The sequence below is a fragment of the Jaculus jaculus genome, chromosome 11, assembly GCF_020740685.1.
Source record: "Jaculus jaculus isolate mJacJac1 chromosome 11, mJacJac1.mat.Y.cur, whole genome shotgun sequence".
NCBI lineage: Eukaryota > Metazoa > Chordata > Mammalia > Rodentia > Dipodidae > Jaculus > Jaculus jaculus.
The window spans coordinates 94,525,959-94,549,115 of NC_059112.1; the positions used below are offsets into that span (position 1 = coordinate 94,525,959).

General features: G+C 46.4%; 1 protein-coding gene across 14 annotated transcripts in view; it reads right to left on the bottom strand.

The window, feature by feature from the left end:
- Positions 1-6,228: 6,228 nt before the first annotated feature.
- Positions 6,229-23,157, bottom strand: part of Wnk2 (WNK lysine deficient protein kinase 2) — a 141,732-nt gene continuing 124,803 nt past the window's right edge. For 6 of the 14 annotated variants that reach the window (XM_045161547.1, XM_045161546.1, XM_045161549.1 and 3 more), the window contains 2 exons: positions 9,750-9,861; positions 7,122-7,321 (listed from right to left, as the gene is read on the bottom strand). In XM_045161547.1, coding sequence (XP_045017482.1) covers positions 7,296-7,321; positions 9,750-9,861 — 138 coding nt within the window. In that variant the 3' untranslated portion in view covers positions 7,122-7,295. Of the gene's footprint in view, positions 6,561-7,121; positions 7,322-8,284; positions 9,099-9,120; positions 9,862-23,157 lie in introns of those variants that run through there. The other 8 variants (XM_045161550.1, XM_045161548.1, XM_045161542.1 and 5 more) reach the window with 5 other exon arrangements.

Consider the following 23,157-nt stretch of genomic DNA (forward strand, 5'->3'; position numbering starts at 1 on the left):
GTCTTCATGTATGCTAGGCAACTGCTCTACCATCTGAGCCCCTTCCCCAGCCCCAGACACCATTTTTGAAGTCGAGAGCAGCCCTCATGAGACAATAATGTCAGTGCCTTTCTCTCAGAGACTTGTAGATCCTCGAACTGTGGGAAGTACACTTCTGCTCTTTATAAATTACCCAGTCTCTGGCATTTTATTACAGTAGTACAGATAAACTAGAGCAACACCTTATTTTGGCCTCACCTCATGCCACCTGTGCCAAGCCCAGCTAGTGAGCTGCTTGTGCAGGTGCTGGGGCAAGTGAGTACTTCCTCACTCATGGGACAAAGCTTTGCAACAGCTCCACACCAAGGGAAGCCGGGTGCTGGGGAAGTCCAACAGGGTCTCAGAAGCGCCCTGTCCACACATACACCTGAGAACTTCTGGAGCCTGAGGTCAGGAACCCTAAGGGCCATGGCTCATAGTATGTGCATGGAGGATTCTATAGCCTCAAGTCCACAGGTAGCCACACGTTTCCCAACCTGCCATTCTCAAAGCCACAGCCATCTTGCTCAGCCAAGACAATTCCTGCTTCCTTTAAAAATTCAATGTCCAGCCGGGCATGGTGGCGCATACCTTTAATCCCAGCACTCAGGAGGCAGAGGTACCAGGATGGTGGTGAGTTCAAGGCCACCGTGAGATTACATAGTGAATTCCAGGTCAGTCTGAGCTAGAGTGAGACTCTACCTCGAAAAACAAAACAAAACAAAACAAAATTCAATTCCAGCTGGGCCTGGTGGTGCACAGCTTTAATCCCAGCACCATGGAGGCAGAGGTAGAAGGATCACTGTGAGTTCAAGGCAACCCTGAGACTACATAGTGAATTCGAGGTCAGCCTGAGCTAGAGTGAGACTCTACCTTGAAAAACAAAACAAAATAAAAAAATCAATGTCCAGCTGGGCATGGTGGCGCACGCCTTTAATCCTAGCACTTGGGAGGCAGAGCTAAGAGGATCACTGTGAGTTCAATGCCACCCTGAGACTACATAGTGAATTCCAGGTCAGCTGGGGCTAGAGCGAGACCCCTACTTTAAGATACCAAAAAAGGAAACAAATAAGTTCAATGTCCAAAAAAAGGAAATGGAGAGAAGGCTCTGGGGGTAAAGTGCTTGCTGTGCGAGATGACGACCCAAGTCTGGATCCCCCAGCACCCACATAAAACGTCAGGTGCGCAGAGACGAAGCTAGAAGGAATCCCTGAGGCTTGCTAGTTAGCTGGTCTAGCCGAATAGGTGAGTCCTGGTTTCAGCAAGAGACCTAGCCTCAAAGGATCAGGTAGAGAATGATTGAAGGAGACATCCGATGTCACCTCTGACCTCCACCCACATGCACACCCACACAATTATGCATATACAGATGTACAGCACACACACACACTCACAAGCAAACAAACAAACAAACAAAACCCTATCTTCGCAGAGGTGTTGCCATACACAGAGAGGACAGGAGACTTTCTGAGTTTCCTCTTCCCTCCTGTAGAGCAGACCGGCTGTCAGAGAAGAAGCCAAGCCCAGAGGAGCACCCAGAAACATCCGCGCTGACGTTTCTGGGTCCCACCTCTGACAAGAAGTGGAATCCAATTATTGTTGTGCTTGATCTTCGTTAACTCTTTGTTGTTGTTAACTCTTCACACGGGGGTAGGAGCTGCTCTTTCGGTAATAGCCGCAGGGCACGGAGCACAAACACACCATTTTCTTCCGATGACTGCTGACCGCATAATTGCCCCCAAAAGAGCAATGGCTGGTGAGAACAAGATAATTACAGGCCCATCCCTGAGCTTTTGAGAAGTTTTCAAAACACATTCTGCAATTATTTTTAAGAGTTCACCAAACACCTCTGGAAAGAAGTGACATCAAAACCAGGGGATGTTTTAGTTACGGACCTTGTTCTGAAGTTTCTATAAGAGATCCCTGAGGACCTTTAGAGAGAGAGAGAGAGAGAAATTCAGGAGAGTCTGGACTCAACTCTGAGGCCATGTGTGGGCTGCTTAGGGGTGACAGCTTAATTGAGGCCTAGCGTGCATAAGACGTAAGTACTCAACATGTACGACGTGGTAAGTGCTGACATGCGTACACTGACATAGGAGACACAGGACAGTGATTTTTCCTTTATCTCCAAACATTTCCTTCTGCTCTGCCATTGCCCAGCCCTTCCAGACAACTGCTGATCATCCGGCGTCCCTCCATCGCTTTGTATTTTCTGCCATGGCATGAAAGGAGTCCATGGCTTGCACTCCTGTTCTGTGGTCCTTTTTTCACTCAGGAAGAATTCTTCTGAGCTTAATCCACGTCACTGAGCACTTCGATGGTTCATTCCTTCCACTGCTATGTGGCATAGGCGTGCAGGACTGTCCTGCTGTGGGCATGTGTCCTCACCTACCAATGGACGGCTGAGTTGTTTCCAGTTCTTAAGACATGTGGATACGTATATGCACATGGTCCGCTCTGAGTTAAGTATCTATATATGCAAAGCCTGGCTCAGATGGTATGTTTACACTGTTTTTCTTTCTTTTCTGTTTTGGCTTTTAAAGGTAGGGTTTCACTCTAGCCCAGGCTGACCTGGAATTCACTATGTAGTCTCAGCGTGGCCTCAAACTCACAGCGATCCTCCTACCTCTGCCTCCCGAGTGCTGGGATTAAAGGTGTGCACCACCACGCCCAGCTTTCTTTCTTTCTTTTTAAAAATATTTTTATTTATTTGAGAGAGAGAGATATATACAGAAACAGGGAGATAGAGAGAGAAAGACTGGGTATACCAGGGCCTCCAGCTACTGCAATCGAACTCCAGATACATGTGCCTGCCCCCTTTTGCATCTGACTTATGTGGGTCCCGGGGAGTCGAACCTGGATCCTTTGGCTTTGCAGGCAAATGCCTTGACCTCTAAGCCATCTCTCCAGCCCAGCTTTTCTTTTACGGTGCCAAATTGTTTTCCAAAGTACTTGTATGAGCAGTGGAGGAGAGGCAGTTACTCTATGGCTTCACCAAGCATGTGGTCTGGCCAGTCTTTCTCATCTTCACCATCCCAAGAGGCACGTGGCAGTATCTCACCATGGTATCAATCTAATGACCTAGAGAAGCTTTGCGAGTACATGTCTGTTGTTCCTTGGGTGAAACGTTGCTTTCAACCTGTTGCCCTCTTCCACAGAAAATTGATACCAGAGAAGTGGGTCATTGTTGACTTAAACCAATCATTTGATTTAAAAGCCTTTGGAGGGGCTGGGCAGATTGCTTAGCAGTTCAAGGTGTTTGCTTTCAAAGCCTGTCCACCCAGTGTTCGAATCCCCAGTACCCACGTAAAGCCAGATGAACAAAGTGGTGTATGCACCTGGATTTCATTTGTAGTGGGAAGTGGTACTGGCTCATCCATACTCTCCCTCTCTCTCTCTTTCCTTATAAATAATAAATACATAAAATGCTTTTTTTGTTGTTTTTATTGAGGTAGGGTCTCATGCTGGTCCAGACTGACTTGGAATTAACTATGTAATCTCAGGGTGGCCTCGAACTCACGGCAATCCTTCTACCTCTGCCTCCCGAGTGCTGGGATTAAAGGCATGTAACTATTTTTTTTAACTTTACAGATGCTCACAGTTAAGAGCCTGTCATGAGTTTAAGAGGAGATTTTGGACTTTTGAACAGCATTGGAACTGTTAAGCCCATGGGGATTCTTGCTTATGGACTGAGTGCAGTTTGCATTATGAGATGGACATGAGCCCTTAGGAGGCCAGGAGATGTGGTTGAGTGTCAGGTGGACAAAGGGTGGGCTGACTTTTGATGGCTAATTGTAATTGTTAACTTGATTTTCTTGAGAAATACCTATGAGATTAACAAAGCATAGCTCTGGGTTTATTTATGTAGCTACTTCGAGGGAGAACTACAGGGCGTTGACATGTACTGAATGTCGGTGGCAGCATGTACTAATCTGAGTACCTGGATGAAATGAAATGAGAAAGCTAGGGAGCAGTGGACGCTCTCTCTGCTTCCTGGCCACCATAATGTGAGCTGCCTGCTCACCAGACCCTTCCTTCCATGATAGACTGAAACCATCGTAAAACAAATCCTTCCTTCCTTGAGCTGTTTCTGTCCTCTTGTTACTTTCTTTTAAATTTAGAGTTTAAAAAGATCCTACTAAGTGGCCTTTGTGGGCTATGAAGTTGAGATCTTCCTGTCTCACCTTCCAGGGCACTTACAATTATAGGCCTGCATCACCAGGCCCAGCTTGTTTTCATTCTTATTTTATTTTTTTAATTTATTGGGCTGGAGAGATGGTTAAGGCACTTGCCTGTGAAGCCTAAGGATTCAGGTTCAATTCCACAGGACCCACGTAAGCCAGATGTACAAGGTGTAGCATGCATCTGGAGTTCATTTGCAGCAGCTGGAGGCCCTTGTGTGCCCATTCTTTCTTTCTCTATCTGCCTCTATCTCTTTCTCTCAAGTAATAAAAATAAAATATTTAATTTATTTGAGAGAGAAAGTGATACACACACATGCACACAGAGAGAATAGGCATTCCAGGGCCTCCAGCCACTGCAAACGATTCCAGATCCGTGCACCACCTTGTACATTTGGCTTTAAGTGGGTACTGGAGAATTGAACCTGGGGCCTTTGACTTTGCTGGCAGACACTTTAACCACTAAGCCATTTCTCTAGCCCATAATATTTTTAAATTTATTCATTTAATAGGTTATTTAGTAGTGCATGCACTGTCTTATTATTATTATTAATTTTGGGGGGATTTTCTAGGTGGGGTCTCGCTCTAGAACAGGCTGACCTGGAATTCACTATGTAGTCTCAGGCTAGCCTCAAACTCAAGGCAATCCTCCTACCTCTGCCTCCCAAGTGCTGGTATTAAAGGTGTACACCATTGCAAACAAACTCCAGATGCATGTATCCCCTTGTGCATCTGACTTACATGGTTATAGGGAATCAAACCTGGGTCATTAGGCTTCACAGGCAAGTGCCTTAACTGTTAAGCCATCTCTCCAGGCCAAGGTTGTTCCTTTCTCTAAGTTTCTGCCACAAATGTATTCACTGCTCCCTTCCTCAATTATTCTCTCTCTAGAACCTTGGTGTTCGCTTAATTTTAGTTTTAAGGCATGTACCAGGAAGATGGGTCCAGGTAGTTTCCATCTTCCAAATGGATTGTGTGTCAAAATTAGTGAGCCATGTTCTGTGGACTGACTACTATAACCCCCGCCCCCCAATTTACACGTGGAAGCCCTAACCTCCTTCCATGTAAACACATCTGGAGATGGAACTTTTAGAGAAGCAATGGAGGCCAAATGCAATTAGAAGAGTGGGACCCCACTCTGCCAGGACTAGCACTTTCTAAGAAGAGAAACAAAGTCAGGCGTGGTGGCACACACCTTTAATCCCAGCACGCCAGAGGCTGAGGTAGGAGGATTGCTGAGAGTGCAAGGCTAGCCTGGGCTACAGAATAAGTTCTAGGTCAGCCTGAGATACAGTTAAGACTTTATCTCAAAAAACAAAATAAAGAAGAGAAAAAAAAATGCAGTCTCTCTGTGTCACTGTGCACACAGCAAGATGGCATCCACCTGCAACCCAAAAGAAAAAGCTCTTAGAACTAAATTTACCTTGCAGGCACTTGATCTTAGATTTTGATTACCCGGGCTGGAGAGATGGCTTAGCGGTTAAGCGCTTGCCTGAGAAGCCTAAGGACCCCGGTTCGGGGCTCGGTTCCCCAGGTCCCACGTTAGCCAGATGCACAAGGGGGCGCACGCATCTGGAGTTCGTTTGCAGAGGCTGGAAGCCCTGGCGCGCCCATTCTCTCTCTCTCCCTCTGTCTTTCTCTCTGTGTCTGTCGCTCTCAAATAAATAAATAATTAATTTAAAAAAAAAGATTTTGATTACCCTCTGGAACTGTGCACAATACACCTCTGTTATATACACTGCCAAGTCTATGGCATTTCACAGGGCCACCTTGACTGGCTAGGACACCATTCGCTTTTGTTTCCCAAAGAAAGAAACGTCAAGGCAGGCTCCTGATTTAGGGCTCATGGTTTGATGGGACTCACTGGCTGAGACCAATGGAAAGATCCCCTTTCTTCTCAGCCTGTCCAGATGATAGACAGACAGGAAAGACATGAGGCTTAATCGCAGTCAGCAGGTATCAAACACTGGGCCAGACACTTAATTTTTTAAAAAGTTTATTTGCACTGGTGTGTGTGTGTGTGTGTGTGTGTGTGTGCATGTACACGTGCGTGTGCACGCATGTGTGTATGTATGCATTAGTGTCTCCTGTTGCTACAAATGAATGCCTGTCTGGATTCATGTGGGAAGCTGGGGAATTGAACCTAGGCTAGCATTTCTAGGTCTTCCCATTTTTCAGAGCCTATCAGATCTTCAACAGGATGCTTTCTCTTTAAATCCCAAGAGCTGCACCCTTGATCATGACGGATGTTAGTGACATCTCAGGATGTTGACAATCCTCTTCATGTCATAGCAGCGTCCATGGCCTGTGGTGACAGCTCCAGGTACTGCTAAGCCTGTCCCAACGTGTCGAGGGAGGGTGCTGTAGGACAGCAGGAGACTAGTGAGTGCCAAGATGCGGATATTTTCATTCTGATGTGCAGAACCTCGGGAATTCTGCCCAAGGCCCCACTCTTATGGGCAGAACAGGGCCGTGCAAACATTGCCAGGGTGCATTTTCCTGCTAAGATGACTTGTGGTTTTCCTGCTTCTCATGTGTGCCTTGGATGCCTATCCCCATGAGGGCTGCAGCACTCCCTGGAGCTGGTGGCCCTCTCTTCCATCCCCAAGAGATCTCAACCCCCCAGGCTGATGGATGCCTTTCCTGCTAGTGCACACTAATTCACTTCTGGCCTTAACAGATGCTGGCCCCATGACGGGGTCAGGTGACTTCCGCTTCCAAGGACCAGAGGGAAGGCGGTGTGTCATGGACCTATGTGAGCAAAGGGGACTCTCAGCCTGTGCCTGGGAAGAAACACTGGGTGCTGTGCTTCCAGGGCCACGTAGAGAATGGGCCGTCCCTTCCCTTACCACCTCACATCTGCCTGTTTGCCAGCCGGAGGACCACCCGAAAGGAGGAATTTTGAAAAATCGAAGTCCTGTCTCCCCCAAAATATGTTTTATTCTTGCATTACATTTGTGTTTCCAATTGTGAATAAAAAAATGCTTAGAAAGTGGTTACAAAACAGCGTGAACTGGACTAGAGGAGTGGGCTGCCCTGGAGGTCTGTCACTTCTTCACCTGGATGATGCGATGTGGACCTGGCGTCTAGGCTGGCTCAGTCGGGTTTTTCACTCTCAGGATCTAGAAAACAAAATGGCCACAGCTCATTAAAGGCCTCTGAGGCGCTGGCCTCTCACCAAAGGCTGGGCCCTTGCAGGCAGCTCTGCCCAGGCACTTGGCCCCACTTTCCCAGGATCTGCCAAAATGAAGACAGAATTGCAAGGCTAGAGCTAAACTCGGGCTGTAATAGTGCTCTGTACAGAGTCCCATCCTTTACACAGCTTGGCAGACTGTCCTCTGGCCATCGTCCCCCATGAGCAGCCAGGGGCTCAGGATGTCCACGTGAACCCGGCAGATGAGGCTGCCCAGCTCCTGCTCAGCTGGAATATCTGAACTACCCTGCCTCTGGGCCCCTCGGGGCACTGGGAGAGAACCGTAACCCTGAAACTCTGTCCAGGGCCAGTGCTGAGATGAGGCACCAGGATTTATCTGTAGGGTCTGAGCGGAGGGGCGTAGCCTGGCATGCTGCACTGCATCTAGGTGCCAATGTGCAGGGCATCGGAGGGGCCGCTCCTAATGGGCTGTTCAGGACCAGGCCCACAGTGCACACACCGGCCATGGAGGGTGGGTTCCTCTCCCCAAACTAGCAGCTTTCCTAATACCCTGGTACTTGGAAGTCCAGTGCTTCTCATGTGATCTGACGGTCTTTACACAAGTCAACAGGCCCAAGAGCCTGACATTGCCTTGAGCTTGACCCGCCAGAGGACAGGCGGTGGCTAAGAGACCCAATAAGTCATACAAGCCTGGTGACTGGGGGTGCAGGCGACACCTAGAAAGTGCACTGTTGGCAGACCAGTAACCCCACCAGAGGCCTGGCTCTCAGGCGCCCGGTCCCAACACTCCCCTACCCTTCAGGGTGCTGGAGGCATGGAGCTGTGGGCTCAGAGCAAAGCCCAGGACAGATCTGCCGGAGCCATCCATACCTGGTCTTCTATAAGGCTTTTGTGTGAACAGAGGGTAAGAAAAAGATGTTATTTCACAGTGTTTTCAAGCAAAAAATGTTTATTTTTCTCCTGCACATACACAATCTCTCAGAGATCCCATGCCGCTAGCGTCGTCATAGGAGGAAAGGCCTAGGGTGTGAGGGGAAGCGAGGGACGGAGGACTCCTTGTCATTAAGAAAAGGCCCATGTGGTTCTTGGACCTGACACAGGGAACAGAAATCTCTTATTGCAGTGTTGTGTCTTGGCAGAAGATTCTGCACAGTCCCCTAGAAAAACTCAATTCTAACGGAATTGAGGGCATGGTGTGTTTCAACCACAGTAATTTAGCTGGCTCTGTTAGGTACAGTAGAAGTGGACAGCTCATAGCAGGGCGGCCTCAGGCATTCTTCCAGGGGGAGGCCGAGAACACCTGAAGGGGGAGGCCGGGGGCTTTTACCACCCCTGGGGCTGTTTGTGCCCATGTGGGGCAAGTCCCATTGCACTCTCCTGCAGTGTTCCTCCCCCTCAGCAGGCTGGCCTTAGAGTGGCCTGGAGATGGATTTGCCACTCAGGAATGTAGGACACAGGCCTTGGTGAAAGTCACGGGAGAGGGGCAAAGTGGGCAGGGGACCCTTGAGCCAAAGGGGCAGGGCTTGCCTCTGCAGGGTGCTCACAAAACAGCCTTCACCCACTTAGTGCGACAGGCTCCTCGGAGCCCAACAGAACTGTTGCCATTCCTCACTTCCAAGGTCAACTTCCAAACGGGGCCTTGTGACTTTCGGTCACTGAAGACACCCAAGGGACCTCACTTTACAAAGGGCTGAGCCGCGCTCATCTAGCATTCACAGGTCACACTGTCAATGTTGACTTTGTTTCTAAAAAAGGAATTTATAGCAGAAAACCAAAGGTCATACAACGTTGGGTCTGTGGCCTGCTCACAGCTTTGTTTGCCTCCGAACACAGTAGAGACGGCAACACGCAGTGACCGCAGAGCAAACACACCTTTGCCGATTCCATGTGTCTTTCCGTCAGGAAACAGAAAAGCTGGAATTCAAGGCACTGCTCTGCTGTGGGGGGTGATGAGGTTTTAACCCCCGATCAAGGCCAAGCAGTGGCTGTGAAAACTGCCCATGCAGACTGAGGGGACCTAAGAGTGATGGTGTCTGAGGCGCGGAAGAAGCATCTTGCTGGCCGCCCCCCGTCCCCCATACACGCCACCTAGGCTGAGCCTTGTGCCCATGCAGAGGCCAAGACATAATCGGATTCTTCAACGCGGGTCAGAGTGCGCCATGTGGCTAGGGCAGGGAGCTACGTGATGTGCAGCCGGGGTCCCAGCGTGCTGATGGCAGCTGGCCGCAGGAACACTGGTAGAATAGGTACCTGGGCATGGCTCTGATAGCCCCAAGTCCCTGGTGGGCCCCCCTGGGCCACCCAGCGCCCCCAGGACACTGGAGCGGGGAGCAGGCCTCCATACTGACCCAGAGGCAGTGCGCAGGGCAGGACTGGGAGGCTGGGGTGGACAGTACCTGGTGTGGGCACAGGAAGGGCCGGGGTGGCTCCAGGAATGGCTGCGGTGGACAGAGGGCCGGGCACTGGGGCCAGACATGGCATCCCCACTCCTGCTCGACGTACAGTCATCTACGAGACAGGGACAAGAAGGAGGAATATGAGGCTGCAATCAGCTGGTCTGTGCACAGCGCCGGGGTCCCTGGTGTTTCCTGATGCTCAGGAGAGTGTCCCCTGGCACCAGAATGCCCGTGTGGGTGTGGAGAGCGGCTATCCGCTCTTTCTCCCGCCTTTCACTGAGGCCTGGCCACCTCTGGGTCATAAGCTCCAGTTGTCCACAGGCCAGAGTGGGCCATGAAGCAGAGCCCGCAGGGCCTGGTCCCTCAAGGTACATGGGCAACTCACATCCCTTCACTCAGATGAGCATAGAGTCACCTGGATTGACAGCTCAGTGACTTTATGTGATCAGAAATAGCCTGGGGACATGAGGGAGGGGGCCTCTCGGGTGGAGCCCTCGGTGCTCTCAGCCTGGCATGGAGGCCCCAAAGGCAGGGGAGGAATAGCTGATGTCCTCGGAACCAGCACTTCAGGACACAGACACCCAATGAGGCGATATAGCAAGAAAGGACATCAAGAGCCACTTCAGCAGGCTAAAGAAGAAAAAAAGCTAGAACATAGAACCCAACAAACTACAAAAAGATAAAACATCACCACTAAGTGGGGGTGTGCCCCAAATGCAAGGCTGCAGCCACCCAAGCAGAAACCCCGTTGGAGGTGTTGGGCTGTACGCAGCTTGGTGGTAGAGTGCCTGCCTAGCATGCACCTGTGGGGCCCTGCTCCCGTTCCCAGCACCACACACAAGCAAACAAAAACACCACGCAGTGCGCTCCACGGAAGACTGGAAAATACACGGCAACCCCCACACCCCTGGTGGAAGGTGCACTCAGCAGCCAGGGCCTCCACCCGGAAGCGGCCTCTACAAACAGGCAGCTCAATCCTATGGACCCAGCGTCGCCAGACGTGTCCCCCAAGGCGCCTCCTCCACACTTCTGCTCCGCACTACAAGGGAAGCGCTAGCCAAAGCAAGGAAAAGAAATAAGTCCTTAACTGCAGATGACAAGACCTATCTGTACAGAAGCCCAGGAGAGCGACCAAACCAACCTGTTGCATAATGAGCAAATCCAGCAGGATTGCTGTCTACAAACTAGAAACCTACAACAGGCAAGTGAAATGGAAAGAACGATGCAGTTTGTAACTGCACTCATTTACAGCATCTCTGTACCGAAGAGAAATAAAGATGTGACTATACAGAGAGAGGAACGCTGGCAGCCGGTTAAATCTCACCCCATTGCTCAACAAGCTTAATATACTTCTAGTTAAACTCTCAGTGAGTTAGCTAAAACATACATGCAAACATTCAGGATCTAAGACAAGTAAGGAATTCTTCAAGAAGAGCAACAGTAAAGGCTTTGCGCTACTACCAAATAAACTTATAAGCCGGGTGCGGTGGTGCACGCCTTTAATCCCAGCACTCAGGAGGGAGAGGTAGGAGGATTGTTGTGAGTTCGAGGCCAGCCTGAGACTACAGAGTGAATTCCAGGTCAGCCTGGACTAGAGTGAGACCCTACTTCAAAAAACCAAAAAGCATGGGCTGGAGAGATGGCTTAGTGGTTAAGTGCTTGCCTGTGAAACCTAACGACCCCGGTTCGAGGCTCAGTTCCCCAGGTCCCACGTTAGCCAGATGCACAAGGGGGCGCACGCATCTGGAGTTTGTTTGCAGAGGCTGGAAGCCCTGGAGCGCCCATTCTCTCTCTCTCCCTCTATCTGTCTTTCTCTCTGTGTCTGTCACTCTCAAAAAAAAAAAGCAAACAAATAATAAATTTATTATAAAGTAATAAAGAGAGTGTGCTATTGCCATAAAGATAAAAGAATGGTTAAAGGGAACAACAACAACAACAAAAAAACCCTGTTGAACATGGTGGTTCACGCCTTTAATCCCAGCACTTGGGAGACAGAGGTAGGAGGATCACTGTGAGTTCGAGGCCAGCCTGAGACTACATAGTGAATTCCAGGTCAGCCTGGGAAAGAGCGAGACCTTACCTCAAAAACAAAACAAAACAAAAAACCCGGAAAGTTTTTTCAGAAATGGACCTTCACAATTCATTTCTCTTTATCTGGTAAGGAAAATGCTAAAATAAGTAGATATACATATAATAAAGAGAGTGGCTTTATGTCAAACTACATACAAAAAATAAACTTTCAATGGTTCATAAGCCCAATGCAATAGTTCCAATGATACAGACTCTAGAAAAAAAGAAAGTTAAAACTTCTGTCACTTCACTGTCACCATCAGAAAAGCAATCAGCAAGCCACACTTGGGTAGGATACACCCAAGACATATGATAGAAGAGATGCAAAGAACTCCTACAAACCAATAATAAAAAGATGTCCTTTTTTAAAAAAGTATTTATTTATTTTTAATTTATTGAGGCAGAGAGGGGGAGAGAGAAAGAGCGAGAATGGACACACCAGGGCCTCTAGCCACTGCAAACGAACTCCAGACACATGCGCCACCATGTGCATCTGGCTTATGTGGCACCTGAAGAATTGAACCTGGGTCCTTCGGCTTCGTAGGTATGTACCTTAACCACTAAGCCATCTCTCCAGTCCATTTTTTTTTTTTTTTCAAGGTAGGCTCTGGCTCTGGCTCAGGCTGACCTGGAACTAACTATGTAGTCTCAGGGTGGCCTCGAACTCACGGTGATCCTCCTACCTCTGCCTCCCGAGTGCTGGGACTAAAGGCGTGCACCACCATGCCCGGCTCAAGATGTCTGTTTTTAAGTGGTTAATATCCTTGACCCAGAACTTTAAATAAGATGGCTATTATGAACATGGGCTCAAGGGCCAGTCATGTGACTACTATGAACATGTATGCAAAGGCCAGTCAAAACAAGGATGAGCAAATACTACCAGAACTCAAATTGTTTTTGCAAACCAGTTTTCAAATATAATGTACTCCAAACAAGGAGTCTCGTAAAACTAAGAAAAGACAATACACAATAGAGGAAAACTCGGGGAAATAGAAAATAGAGACTATAAAATATTTTGTCAGGGCTGAGGAGATGGCTCAGTGGTTAAAGGCACTGCTTACAAAGCCTGATACATCGGGTTCGATTTCCCAGCCACCCATGTAAGGCTGGGCAGGCATTCATTTGCAGTGGCAAAAGATCCTGGTATGGGGCTGGAGAGATGGCTTAGCAGTTAAGCGCTTGCCTGTGAAGCCTAAGGACCCCGGTTCGAGGCTCGGTTCCCCAGGTCCCACGTTAGCCATATGCACAAGGGGGCGTGCGTCTGGAGTTCGTTTGCAGAGGCTGGAAGCCCTGGCGCGCCCATTCTCTCTCTTCCTCTATCTGTCTTTCTCTCTGTGTCTGTCGCTCTCATATAAATAAATAAAAAATTAAAAAAAAAAAGATCCTGGTATGTACACACACACACACACACACACACACACACACACACACACACATACACACACACATGCAAATAAATACATTCCAAAATATGCTGTGTAAATAAGACATTAAGGTTGGGAACTTTGATAGAATCAAAAACTTTTTTGAAAAAGATATAGAAGGGATGGAGAGATGGTTCAGTGGTTAAAGGCGCTTGCTTGTTTGCCAAGCCTGATGACTCAGGTTCGATTTCCTAGTACCCACATAAAGATAGATGTACGAAGTGGTGCCTATGTCTGGAATTTGTTAGCAGTGGCAGGAGGCCCTGGTGCACCCATACTCACTCTCTTTCTGCCTTTTTCTCTGTCAAATAAATTAAAAAGAAAAAAAAATACAGAAAGTGTGTTGAGTGTGGTGGCGCATGCCTTTAGTCCCAGCACTTGGGAGGCCGAGGTAGGAGGATCGCTGAGAGTTTGAGGCCATCCTGAGACTACATAGTGAATTCCAGGTCAGCCAGGACTAGAGTGAGACCCTACCTCGAGAAACAAAACAAAACAAAATATAGAAAGTGAAGGAAAAGCAAATAATTCTTTACCTGAAAATATGCAATAACCCAGATGAAAACTTGTTGGATAGGTTTGTAGCACTTAAGATACAATGAGGATTTTGGTGAACTAAAATCTGAAGACAATAGAACAAGAAAGAATGACCCATTCAAAGGAAAAAGTTTGGGCTGAAGAGATGGCTTAGCTGTTCAGGCACTTGCCTGGAAATCCAAAGGACCTCAGTTTGATTCCCCAGTACCCACATAACCCACATGTACAAGGTGGTACATGCATCTGGAGTTTCGTTTGCAGTGGCTGGAAGACCTGGCGCACCCATTCTCTTTCTCTTTCTGTCTCTCTCCCTCTCTCTCTCTCTCACTGTGCCTCTTTCCCTCTCTCAAATAAGTAAATAAAAATAATTTTTTTTAAAAAAGGAAAAAGTTCAATTGAAGGTAATTTCTCTTGAGAAAGTCCAGTTTTTGGATTTATTAGACAAGGAGATCAAGTGACCCTGTTTTTTTGCTTCTTTGTTTTTGAGGTAAAGTCTTACTCTAGCCCAGGCTGATCTGGCACTCACTCTGCAGCCCAGGCAGGCCTTGAGCTCATAGCAATCCTCCTACCTCTGCTTCCCGAGTGCTGGGATTAAAGGTGTATACCATCACATCTTGCGTGACCTGTCTTAAATCGGCTCAAAGAGCTATAGGAAACCAGAAAATAATGTATGTACAAAAATGAGACTGTACTGGATAGAAATTATAAATGGCGGGCTGGAGAGATGGCTTAGCAGTGAAGGCACTTGCCTATGAAGCCTAAGGACCCAGGTTTGACTCCCCAGAACCCATGTAAGCCAGATGCCCAAGGTGACGCATGTGCACAGGTGGTGCATACGCACTAGGTGGCACACCTGTCTGGAATTCGTTTTCAGTGGCTAAGTCCCTCTCCCACCCCCTCTTATTAAAAAAATAAGAAAAGAAATTATAAACAGGGTCTGGGGATATGGCTCCATGGGTAAAACACTTGCTATATAAGTTTGGATCCCAGCACTCATGTAAAATGCTGGCTGTGGGCTGGAGAGATGGCTTAGCGTTTAAGTGCTTGCCTGTGAAGCCTAAGGACCACGGTTCGAGGCTCGGTTCCTCAGGTCCCACGTTAGCCAGATGCACAAGGGGGCGCACGCATCTGGAGTTCGTTTGCAGAGGCTGGAAGCCCTGGCGCGCCCATTCTCTCTCTCTCCCTCTATCTGTCTTTCTCTCTGTGTCTGTCGCTCTCAAATAAATAAATAAAATTAAAAAAAAATGCTGGCTGTGATGGCATGCGCCTGTAATCCCAGCACTGGGGGCGGGGGGGGGGGGGTGCGGAGACAGAAGGACCTCCAAGGCTTGCTGGCTAGCTTATCTAGACAAATAAGTAAGCTCCAGGTTTAGTGTGAGTCTTCAAAAAGTAAGGTGGGGACTGGAGAGATGGCTTAGTGGTTAAGGCATTTGCGTGCAAAGCCAAAGGATCCCAGTTCAATTCTCCACGACCCACGTAAGCCAGATGCACAAGGCAAGGGGGTGCAGGCATCTGGAGTTCGTTTGCAATGGCTGGAGGCCCTGGCGTGCCCATTCTCTCTCCCCCTCTCTCTCAAATCAATAAATCATTTTTTTTAAAGTAAGATGGACAACAGGGCATGGTGGTGTACACCTTTAATCTCAGCACTCGGGAGGCAGTGGTAGGAGGGTCGCCGAGAGTTCAAGGCCACCCTGAGACGCCATAGTGAATTCCAGGTCAGCCTGGGCTAGAGTGGAACCCTACCTTAAAAACAAACAAGAAAATTTTAAAAAAAAGTAAGGTGCCTGGGTGTGGTGGTGCATGCCTTTAATCCCAGCATTTGGGAGGCAGAGGTAGAAGGAGCGCTGTGAGTTCAAGGCCACCCTGAGACTACATAGTGAATTCCAGGTCAGCCTGAGCTACAGTGAGACCCTACCTCAAAAAGCCAAAAAAATAAAATTAAATATAATAAAATAAAAAAGAGCAAGGTGGAAAAAATAAAAAAGGTGTAGAGCAACCTAATAAGGCACCCTACATCGACCTCTGGCCTCCACAGATACATGCACACAACTCTGCACACATGTGCAACCCTTCACACAAATACACATGCATGTACACACAAAAAGAAATTCCAGGCACCACACAGAAATCCAAGAGCTGAACAATACATTTAGAATTTCACCAGCGAAGTTCAACCAAACTTAAACTAGCAGAAAAAAAGAATCAGGAAACCAGAGACACAATTGAAAGATGACTGAGTCGGAGGAGCACAAAAAAACCAAGAGAGAAATGAACAGAGGCGAAGGGATGCTAGATGGCACTCCACTGAGGAGCGTCACATGCATTACTGGAGTCGCAGAAGGAGAAGAGAACATCAAGGAAAAAAAAATATTTGAAGAAATAATGCCCCCCACCAAATCTCCCAAAGATCAAAAGGGCATGACCCAACACATCCCAGAAGACAGTGACTAGTGGGGAGACTCAACACTCATTGAAGTGTTAAGAAGTGACAGTGGGGCTGGAGAGATGGCTTAGCGGTTAAGCGCTTGCCTATGAAGCCTAAGGACCCCCGTTCGAGGCTCAATTCCCCAGGACCCACGTTAGCCACATGCACAAGGGGGCGCACGCGTCTGGAGTTCGTTTGCAGAGGCTGGAAGCCCTGGCGCACCCATTCTCTCCCTCCCTCCCTCCCTCCCTCCCTCCCTCCCTCCCTCCCTCCCTCCCTCCCTCCCTCCCTTCCTCCCTCCCTCTCTCTCTCTGCCTCTCTCTCTCTCTGTCGCTCTTAAATAAATAAAAATGAACAATAAAATTTAAAAAAAAGAAGTGACAGTGGATTGTTCAGCGCTGAGCGTGACATCTCTATCACACCCTCCAAGGCTCAGGGACCATTGTGGATAATGGAAATATCTTAAGAGCCAAAGAAAGAGAAGGAGTGCTTTGAAATACTCTCTTCCAGACACAAAGTGGACATGGCATTCATGACCTTGTAGTATCTAATACTACTTACACAAGACCTGCATAATAAGAGGGCAAAAAAAGAAATGGTGACAGCAAAATAAAAGAGGGACCAAGTGGAAAGAAGAAAGGGTTCAGTGGCGAGGGGACAGGGAAGGAAGAGACCAAGGAGGGTGGTGGGAAGAGATTATGATCATGGTACATTGTGCATATGTATGGAGGTTGTCAATAAAAGGTTAAAAAAATTAAAGCATAGGGATGGAGAGATGGGTTAAGTGCTTGCTTAGGACCCTGGTTCGAGGCTCGATTCCCCAGGACCCACATAAGCCAGATGCACAAGGTGGTGCATGCGTCTGGAGTTAGTTCATTTGCAGTAGCTGGAAGCCCTGGTGCACCCATGCTCTCTGCCTCGTTCTCTCTCTGTCTGTCACTCTCAAATAAATAAAAATAAACAAAAATTAAAGCATAAATAATAAAGAAATGAACATATGCCCGGAAAAATAGAGGAAGCCATGCATAGTAGCTCATACCTATAATCCTAGTGCATGGGAAGCCAAGGCTGGAGGATTGCTTCAAGTTCGAGGACAGCTTGGGATACACAGTAAGTTCCAGGCCAGTTTGGAGTATAGTGTGAGACCCTGTTTCAAAATACTGAAAAGAATCAACTATTTTTTTTTTCTCAAGGTAGGGTCTCACTCTAGCCCAGGCAACTTGGAACTTACTCTGTAGTCCCAGGCTAATCTTGAGCTCACAGGGATGCCTCCCGAGTACTGGGATTAAAGGGTTATGTCCCACCATACCTTGCTGAACTAATCTTTAAAAAATATTTTTATTTATTTATTAGTACACAAAGAGAAGACAGACACACATGTCAGGGCCTCACCACTGCAAATGAACTACAGATGCATCTGACTTTATGGGATTCTGGGGAATTGAACCTGGGTCGTTAGGCTTTACAGGCAAGGGCCTTAACCGCTAAACCATCTCTCCAGCCCTGAACTAATTTTCCTTTTTCCTTTTTAGAGGTAGGCTCTAGCTCTATCCCAGATTGACCTGGAATTCATTATGTAGTCTCAGGGTGGCCTCGAACTCACAGTGATCCTCCTACCTCTGCCTTCTTAGTGCTGGGAGTAAAGGTGTGCACCACCACACCCAGATGAACTAATTTTTTTTTGGCTTTGTGTTGTTTTGTTTTCCGAGACAGGGTCTCATTCTAGCCCAGGTGGACCTGGAATTCACTATGTAGTCTCAGGGTGGCCTCGAACTCACAGGGATCCTCCTACCTCTGCCTCCCGAGTGCTGGGATTAAAGGCGTGCGCCACCACACCCGGCTCCTAAAGTAATAATTTTATGGGTATTAACAGAGGAATTAAAAGGTGAAAACTTTTACAGAAAATGAATGGATTAAAAAATGGCAGAACTCTTCTTATTGGTATTGACTTTAAATGTAAATGCATTAAAGTACACTCGACAAGAAGACACTGGCAGAATGGATGCAAAGCCCTGGCCAAATTATGTGCTGCCAATCAGAGACTCACTTTGGACACAAACTACAAGGAGGCTGAGCAGAGGGAGCTGAGCTAACACCCTCCCCTGTAAATAAACTCTCAAGGAAATTACAGGCCCAAACCCCTACTGGACATGGTTGCAAAAACTCTCAGCAAACTCCATTCCGTAGTGCGTCATGAGGATTAAACATAGTTTTTGAGCCAAATTCATCTCAGCAATGTTCAACACCTGAAAACCAATCAGTGTGACATACAACATTAACAGAACCAACCTTCAAGAGCTTCCTAGTAGCCAAAACAATCTAGACAAAAAGAATAAACATACAGGACTCACACTTCCTGATTTTAAAACATACTGCAGAGTTGCAGTGATCACAACAGCATGATAATAGCAAAAGGATAGATGCACAGATCACTAAAATGGAGAATCCAAAAATGCATTTTTGTATACATGAACAGTTGGCTTGGAACAAGGGTACCAATCACTCAGTGGAAAGAACAAATTCAACTGGGAAGACCGGACATCCACATTCAATGTATTTTTTTTTTTTTCCAAAGTAGGGTCTCACTGTAGCCCAGGCTGATCTGGAACTCACTCTGTCGTCCCAGGCTGGTCTTGAACTCAGCAATCCTCCTGTCATCCACATTCAAAAGCATGAAGGTGGGCCTTATAACTTTCAACAAAAACCCAGAAGCCTAAATCAAAACTGGACAAAGGACTGGAATAGACGTTTTTCTAAAGAAGATCCACAAGTGGCCAATATGCACTTAGTCAGTAGGGGGAAATGGGGGTCGAAACCACAATTAGAACAACACTTTTTCCCCCACCAAGATGGCTATTATTTCTTAAAAGGGGAGCACTGATCAGGATGGGGAGACATCAGAACCCTGTTCTCGGTATCCTGTAACGTAGAGTGGTGGCCCTGTCATAGAAAACAGAATGTGATTCCTCAAAAAGTTAAACACATCATATGATCCAACTATGTCTTTCAAAAATTATTTATTGGTGCATATACACGCACTGTGTGTGTGTGTGTGTGTGTGTGTGCGCATACATGCATGTGTATGTGTGTGTGTGTGTATGCTAGTCTTTTGCTGCTACCCATCAGCTTTATGTGGGTGGCTGGGGAATCGAACCTGGGTGGGTAGGCTTTTCAAGCAAGCACCTTTAACTGCTGAGCCATCTCCCCAGCCCCTGATCCAGCTATTTCATTCCTGAATATACCCACTAAGAACCAACACCAAGGACTAACGTGCTTGAACACCAATGTTCAGAGCAGCTGTATTCTCAGTAGCTAAAAGGTGGTCACAACCGAAGTGTCCATTGCTTAATGAATGCATGACTCGATGCAGTATGTCTGTTCAATGGAATATTAACAGAAGATGGATGAAGCTCAAGAAATCAAAGAAGGGGCTGGAGAGATGGCTTGGTGGTTAAAGGTGCTTGCTTGCAAAGCCTGATGTTTCAGGTTTGTTTCCCCAGTGGCCCAAGTAAAACCTGATGCACAAAGTGCTAGAGTTTGTTTGCAGTAGCAAAGGCTATGTAAGACATATGCATTTTTTTTCTCTCTCTCTCTCTCCTTGCACATAAAGAAAGGAAGAAAGAACATAATGACTTTATTAAAAAAAAAGAATTTGAAGAAAACATAAATAAATGGAAAGAAATCCCATGTATTAGAAAACAATAGTCTTAAAATCAAAATACTGCCTGATATGATCTAAAGGTTCAAAATCCCAATGGCCGTTTCATTCATAAATAGAAGAATCCATTCTAAAACTTTACACAGAATATTATAGGCACTGAAAATTCAAGTCATGCTTGGAAAAGAAATAGCCGGAGCTATACTTCCTAACAACAAAACTCTTAGAAGAAAACATAAAGGACAAACTTTATGGCAGTTAAACTTGGTAAGGATTTTTGGAACAGGCCATCAATAGAAAAAAGATATCTTTAATAAACTTATATTTATTTATTTGACAGAGAGGATGGGGGAGAGAACGGGCACTCTAGGGCCTCCAGCCACTGCAAATGAACTGCAGACACATGCAATCCCTGTGCATCTGGTTAACAATGGGTCCTGGGGAACTGAACCTGGGTCCTTTGGCTTTGCAGGCAAACACCTTAACCGCTAAGACATCCCTACAGCCAAAATTTATTTTTTAATATTCTTATTTATTTATGTGGAAGCAGAGGGAGACAGAGAGAAGAGAAATGGACACAGAGACAGTATGTGTGCACCAGGGTCTCTAGCTACTGCAAACAAACTCCAGATGCATGTGCCACTTGGGGCATCTGGCTTTATGTGGGTACTGGGGAATTGAGCCTCAGTCCTTAGGCTTTGCAGACAAGTGCCATAACCACCAAGCTATCTCTCCTGTCTCTAAAAGAAAACCTTAAAAACCTTTATGCAAACAACAGAGTAAGCAAGCAACTGAAAGAATGGGAGAAAGTATTCAAATCATACATTTCATGTGAGGCTAAATAGGATATACAGAGACTTCCAGGGACTTACAACAACAACAACAAAACAAATAAACAACCCAATCCAAAAATGGACAAAGGACTGGAATAGACATTTCTCCAAAAAAGAAAAACAAATGGGCAATAAACACATGAAAAGATGCTCAACCTTACTCATCATTAAAGAAATGTAAATCAAAAGTACCTCACACCCACAACACCTCAAGATCACTAACAAACAAAGAACAGTGTCACTGGTGAGGACATGGGAGATGGACCCCACATGTAGCTGATGGAGACAGCACAGATGCCCGAAACAAGATGAAGTTCCTCAGAACATGAAAAACAGAATTACCACATGAGCCACTCATTTCATTTCTGGGTAAATACTTTAAAGAATCAAAAGCAGGGATGTGAGGGTTTGTGTCCATCACAGAATTTTTTTTTTTTAATAATAGCCAAAATGTGGAAATGACCCATGTGCCCTTAATGGATGAACAAAACATTTCATAGTCATGCAGAAGAATATTACTCAGCCTCAGAAGGGAAGGAAATACCACTTGGATGACCCTTAAGCAGGTCATTCAGAGTAACAGATGCTCAATGAATTCACTCATACAAAGTGGCTACGTGAGTCACATTCATAAATATAAAAACCAGAATGGTTGGTTCCCAAGACATTATTTAATGGGGATAAAAGTTCAGTTTTGCAAGATGAAAAATGTTTTACAGGATGATGACAATGCTTGGTCACAGCATCTTATGAACGTATGACTTAATGCCACTGAACTGTACATTTAAAATGTTTAAGGTGGCAAGCTTCATCACAATAAAAATGGCACTAACTACACTACAGATACCTCGAAAACAAGCCAGTCCCCAAAGACCACATACTGTGTGATTCCACTCACGTGAGTGTCAAGCTCCTAGAAATATGAGAAAGTAGAATGGTTGAGTACCAGGTGCTGGAGGAAGGAAAATGAGAAGTTAGTGTTTGACTTTTCGTTTGGGAAGATGGAAGAGGTTCTGTGGACGGAAGATGATGTTATATAATATTGTGGACATACTTAACATCCCTGGAACAACCTGTATGTATGGAAATGAGTCTTTTTTGCATGTGAGTAGTATGTGTGTGCAGTATACGTATGTGGCGCATTCGCATGTCTATGCAGACTGCATGCACATGCAGAGGCCAGAGAATGTAGGGTATCCCTACTCCATCACTCACCCACACGTTGCCTTGCAGAGAGAGTCTTACTGATTTCAGAGCTTGCTGTTTTTACAAGCCCCAGCAATTCTCGGAACCCGCTCCCTATAGGATGCGCAAGGCCACACCTAGCAGCCTACAGCTATTTACATGGGTACTAAGGAATCAAACTCAGGACAGTCGCAGGCCTCCTTAGGCCCACATGTTCGTGCGGAAAGTGCTCTTAGCCATGGAACCATCTCTCCGGCCCCATACAACCAGGTTTTTTTTTTTTTTGTGTTTTTTTTTTAATGTAGCAAGAATTCAGAATGTCTGGACCACAGAATTAGCCCATATGGCCAGAGCCCAGATGGTCCCCACAGTACTGTGTGGACATACTGGGGTGGTTATTTGTTCTAGAATAACAGGCTTTCATGGGAAATGGGAGGAGGGGATGGGAGCCTGGAAGGGTGGGCATGAAGAGGGGATGAAATAGAATCAGGCCAAATATCAGAGGACGAAAGTTGACACTGTTGACACTCGTGAATCAAAAGCCAACTTCCAGGATACATCAGGAAGTCAAACGCACATACCACATATCGAGGACCAATGGTTTTAAAACTGTCAGTAGAAATTAATAACTGCCTTTACTTTCAAATCACAGTGGAAATCACCAAATACTAGGCAAACATTCTACCACCGAGACACAGCCCTGCCTAAGAAACTGTCTAGAACAAAATTGGGCCAAAGACAGAAAAAAAAAAATAGTAAGTTAGAAATTAATGAAATATATGGCAAAGAATATCAAAGATAAACCAGTTCTTTGAGCAGGCTTAATAAAATTAATAAAGCCCTAAGGAGAAGGGAGGGAAGAAATGAGGGAAGGACAGATGGAGACAGACAAGTTTTAAAAGGAGGGAATCTCAGGAAAGAAAAATGAAACCCCACCTGGAAATCAAGCCAACTGTAAAAAAAAAAAGAAAAAGAAAAAAGAAAAAAGAAGTAGAATGGGTGGTTATATGGTAATTGATTTAAAAATTTAGACCAATCAAGGGAGAATGAACTAGGAAAGGAAGGCTGTTAAATTACAAGGCTGTTAAGAAACGGGAGATTCAAATGGTGTTGAAGCTGTGGAAGCTGGGTTCCTAATGCCAGCTCTCTCTCAAGGGTCAGACGTGCATGTGCCAGCGTCACCTGTAGCACAAGGTGGTGGTATGCCAAGTTCACTGCAGGCTTCGAACTTTTATGCGCGTATAAATTTTTTTTTCAAAGCACATGTTTGCAGAGCGCT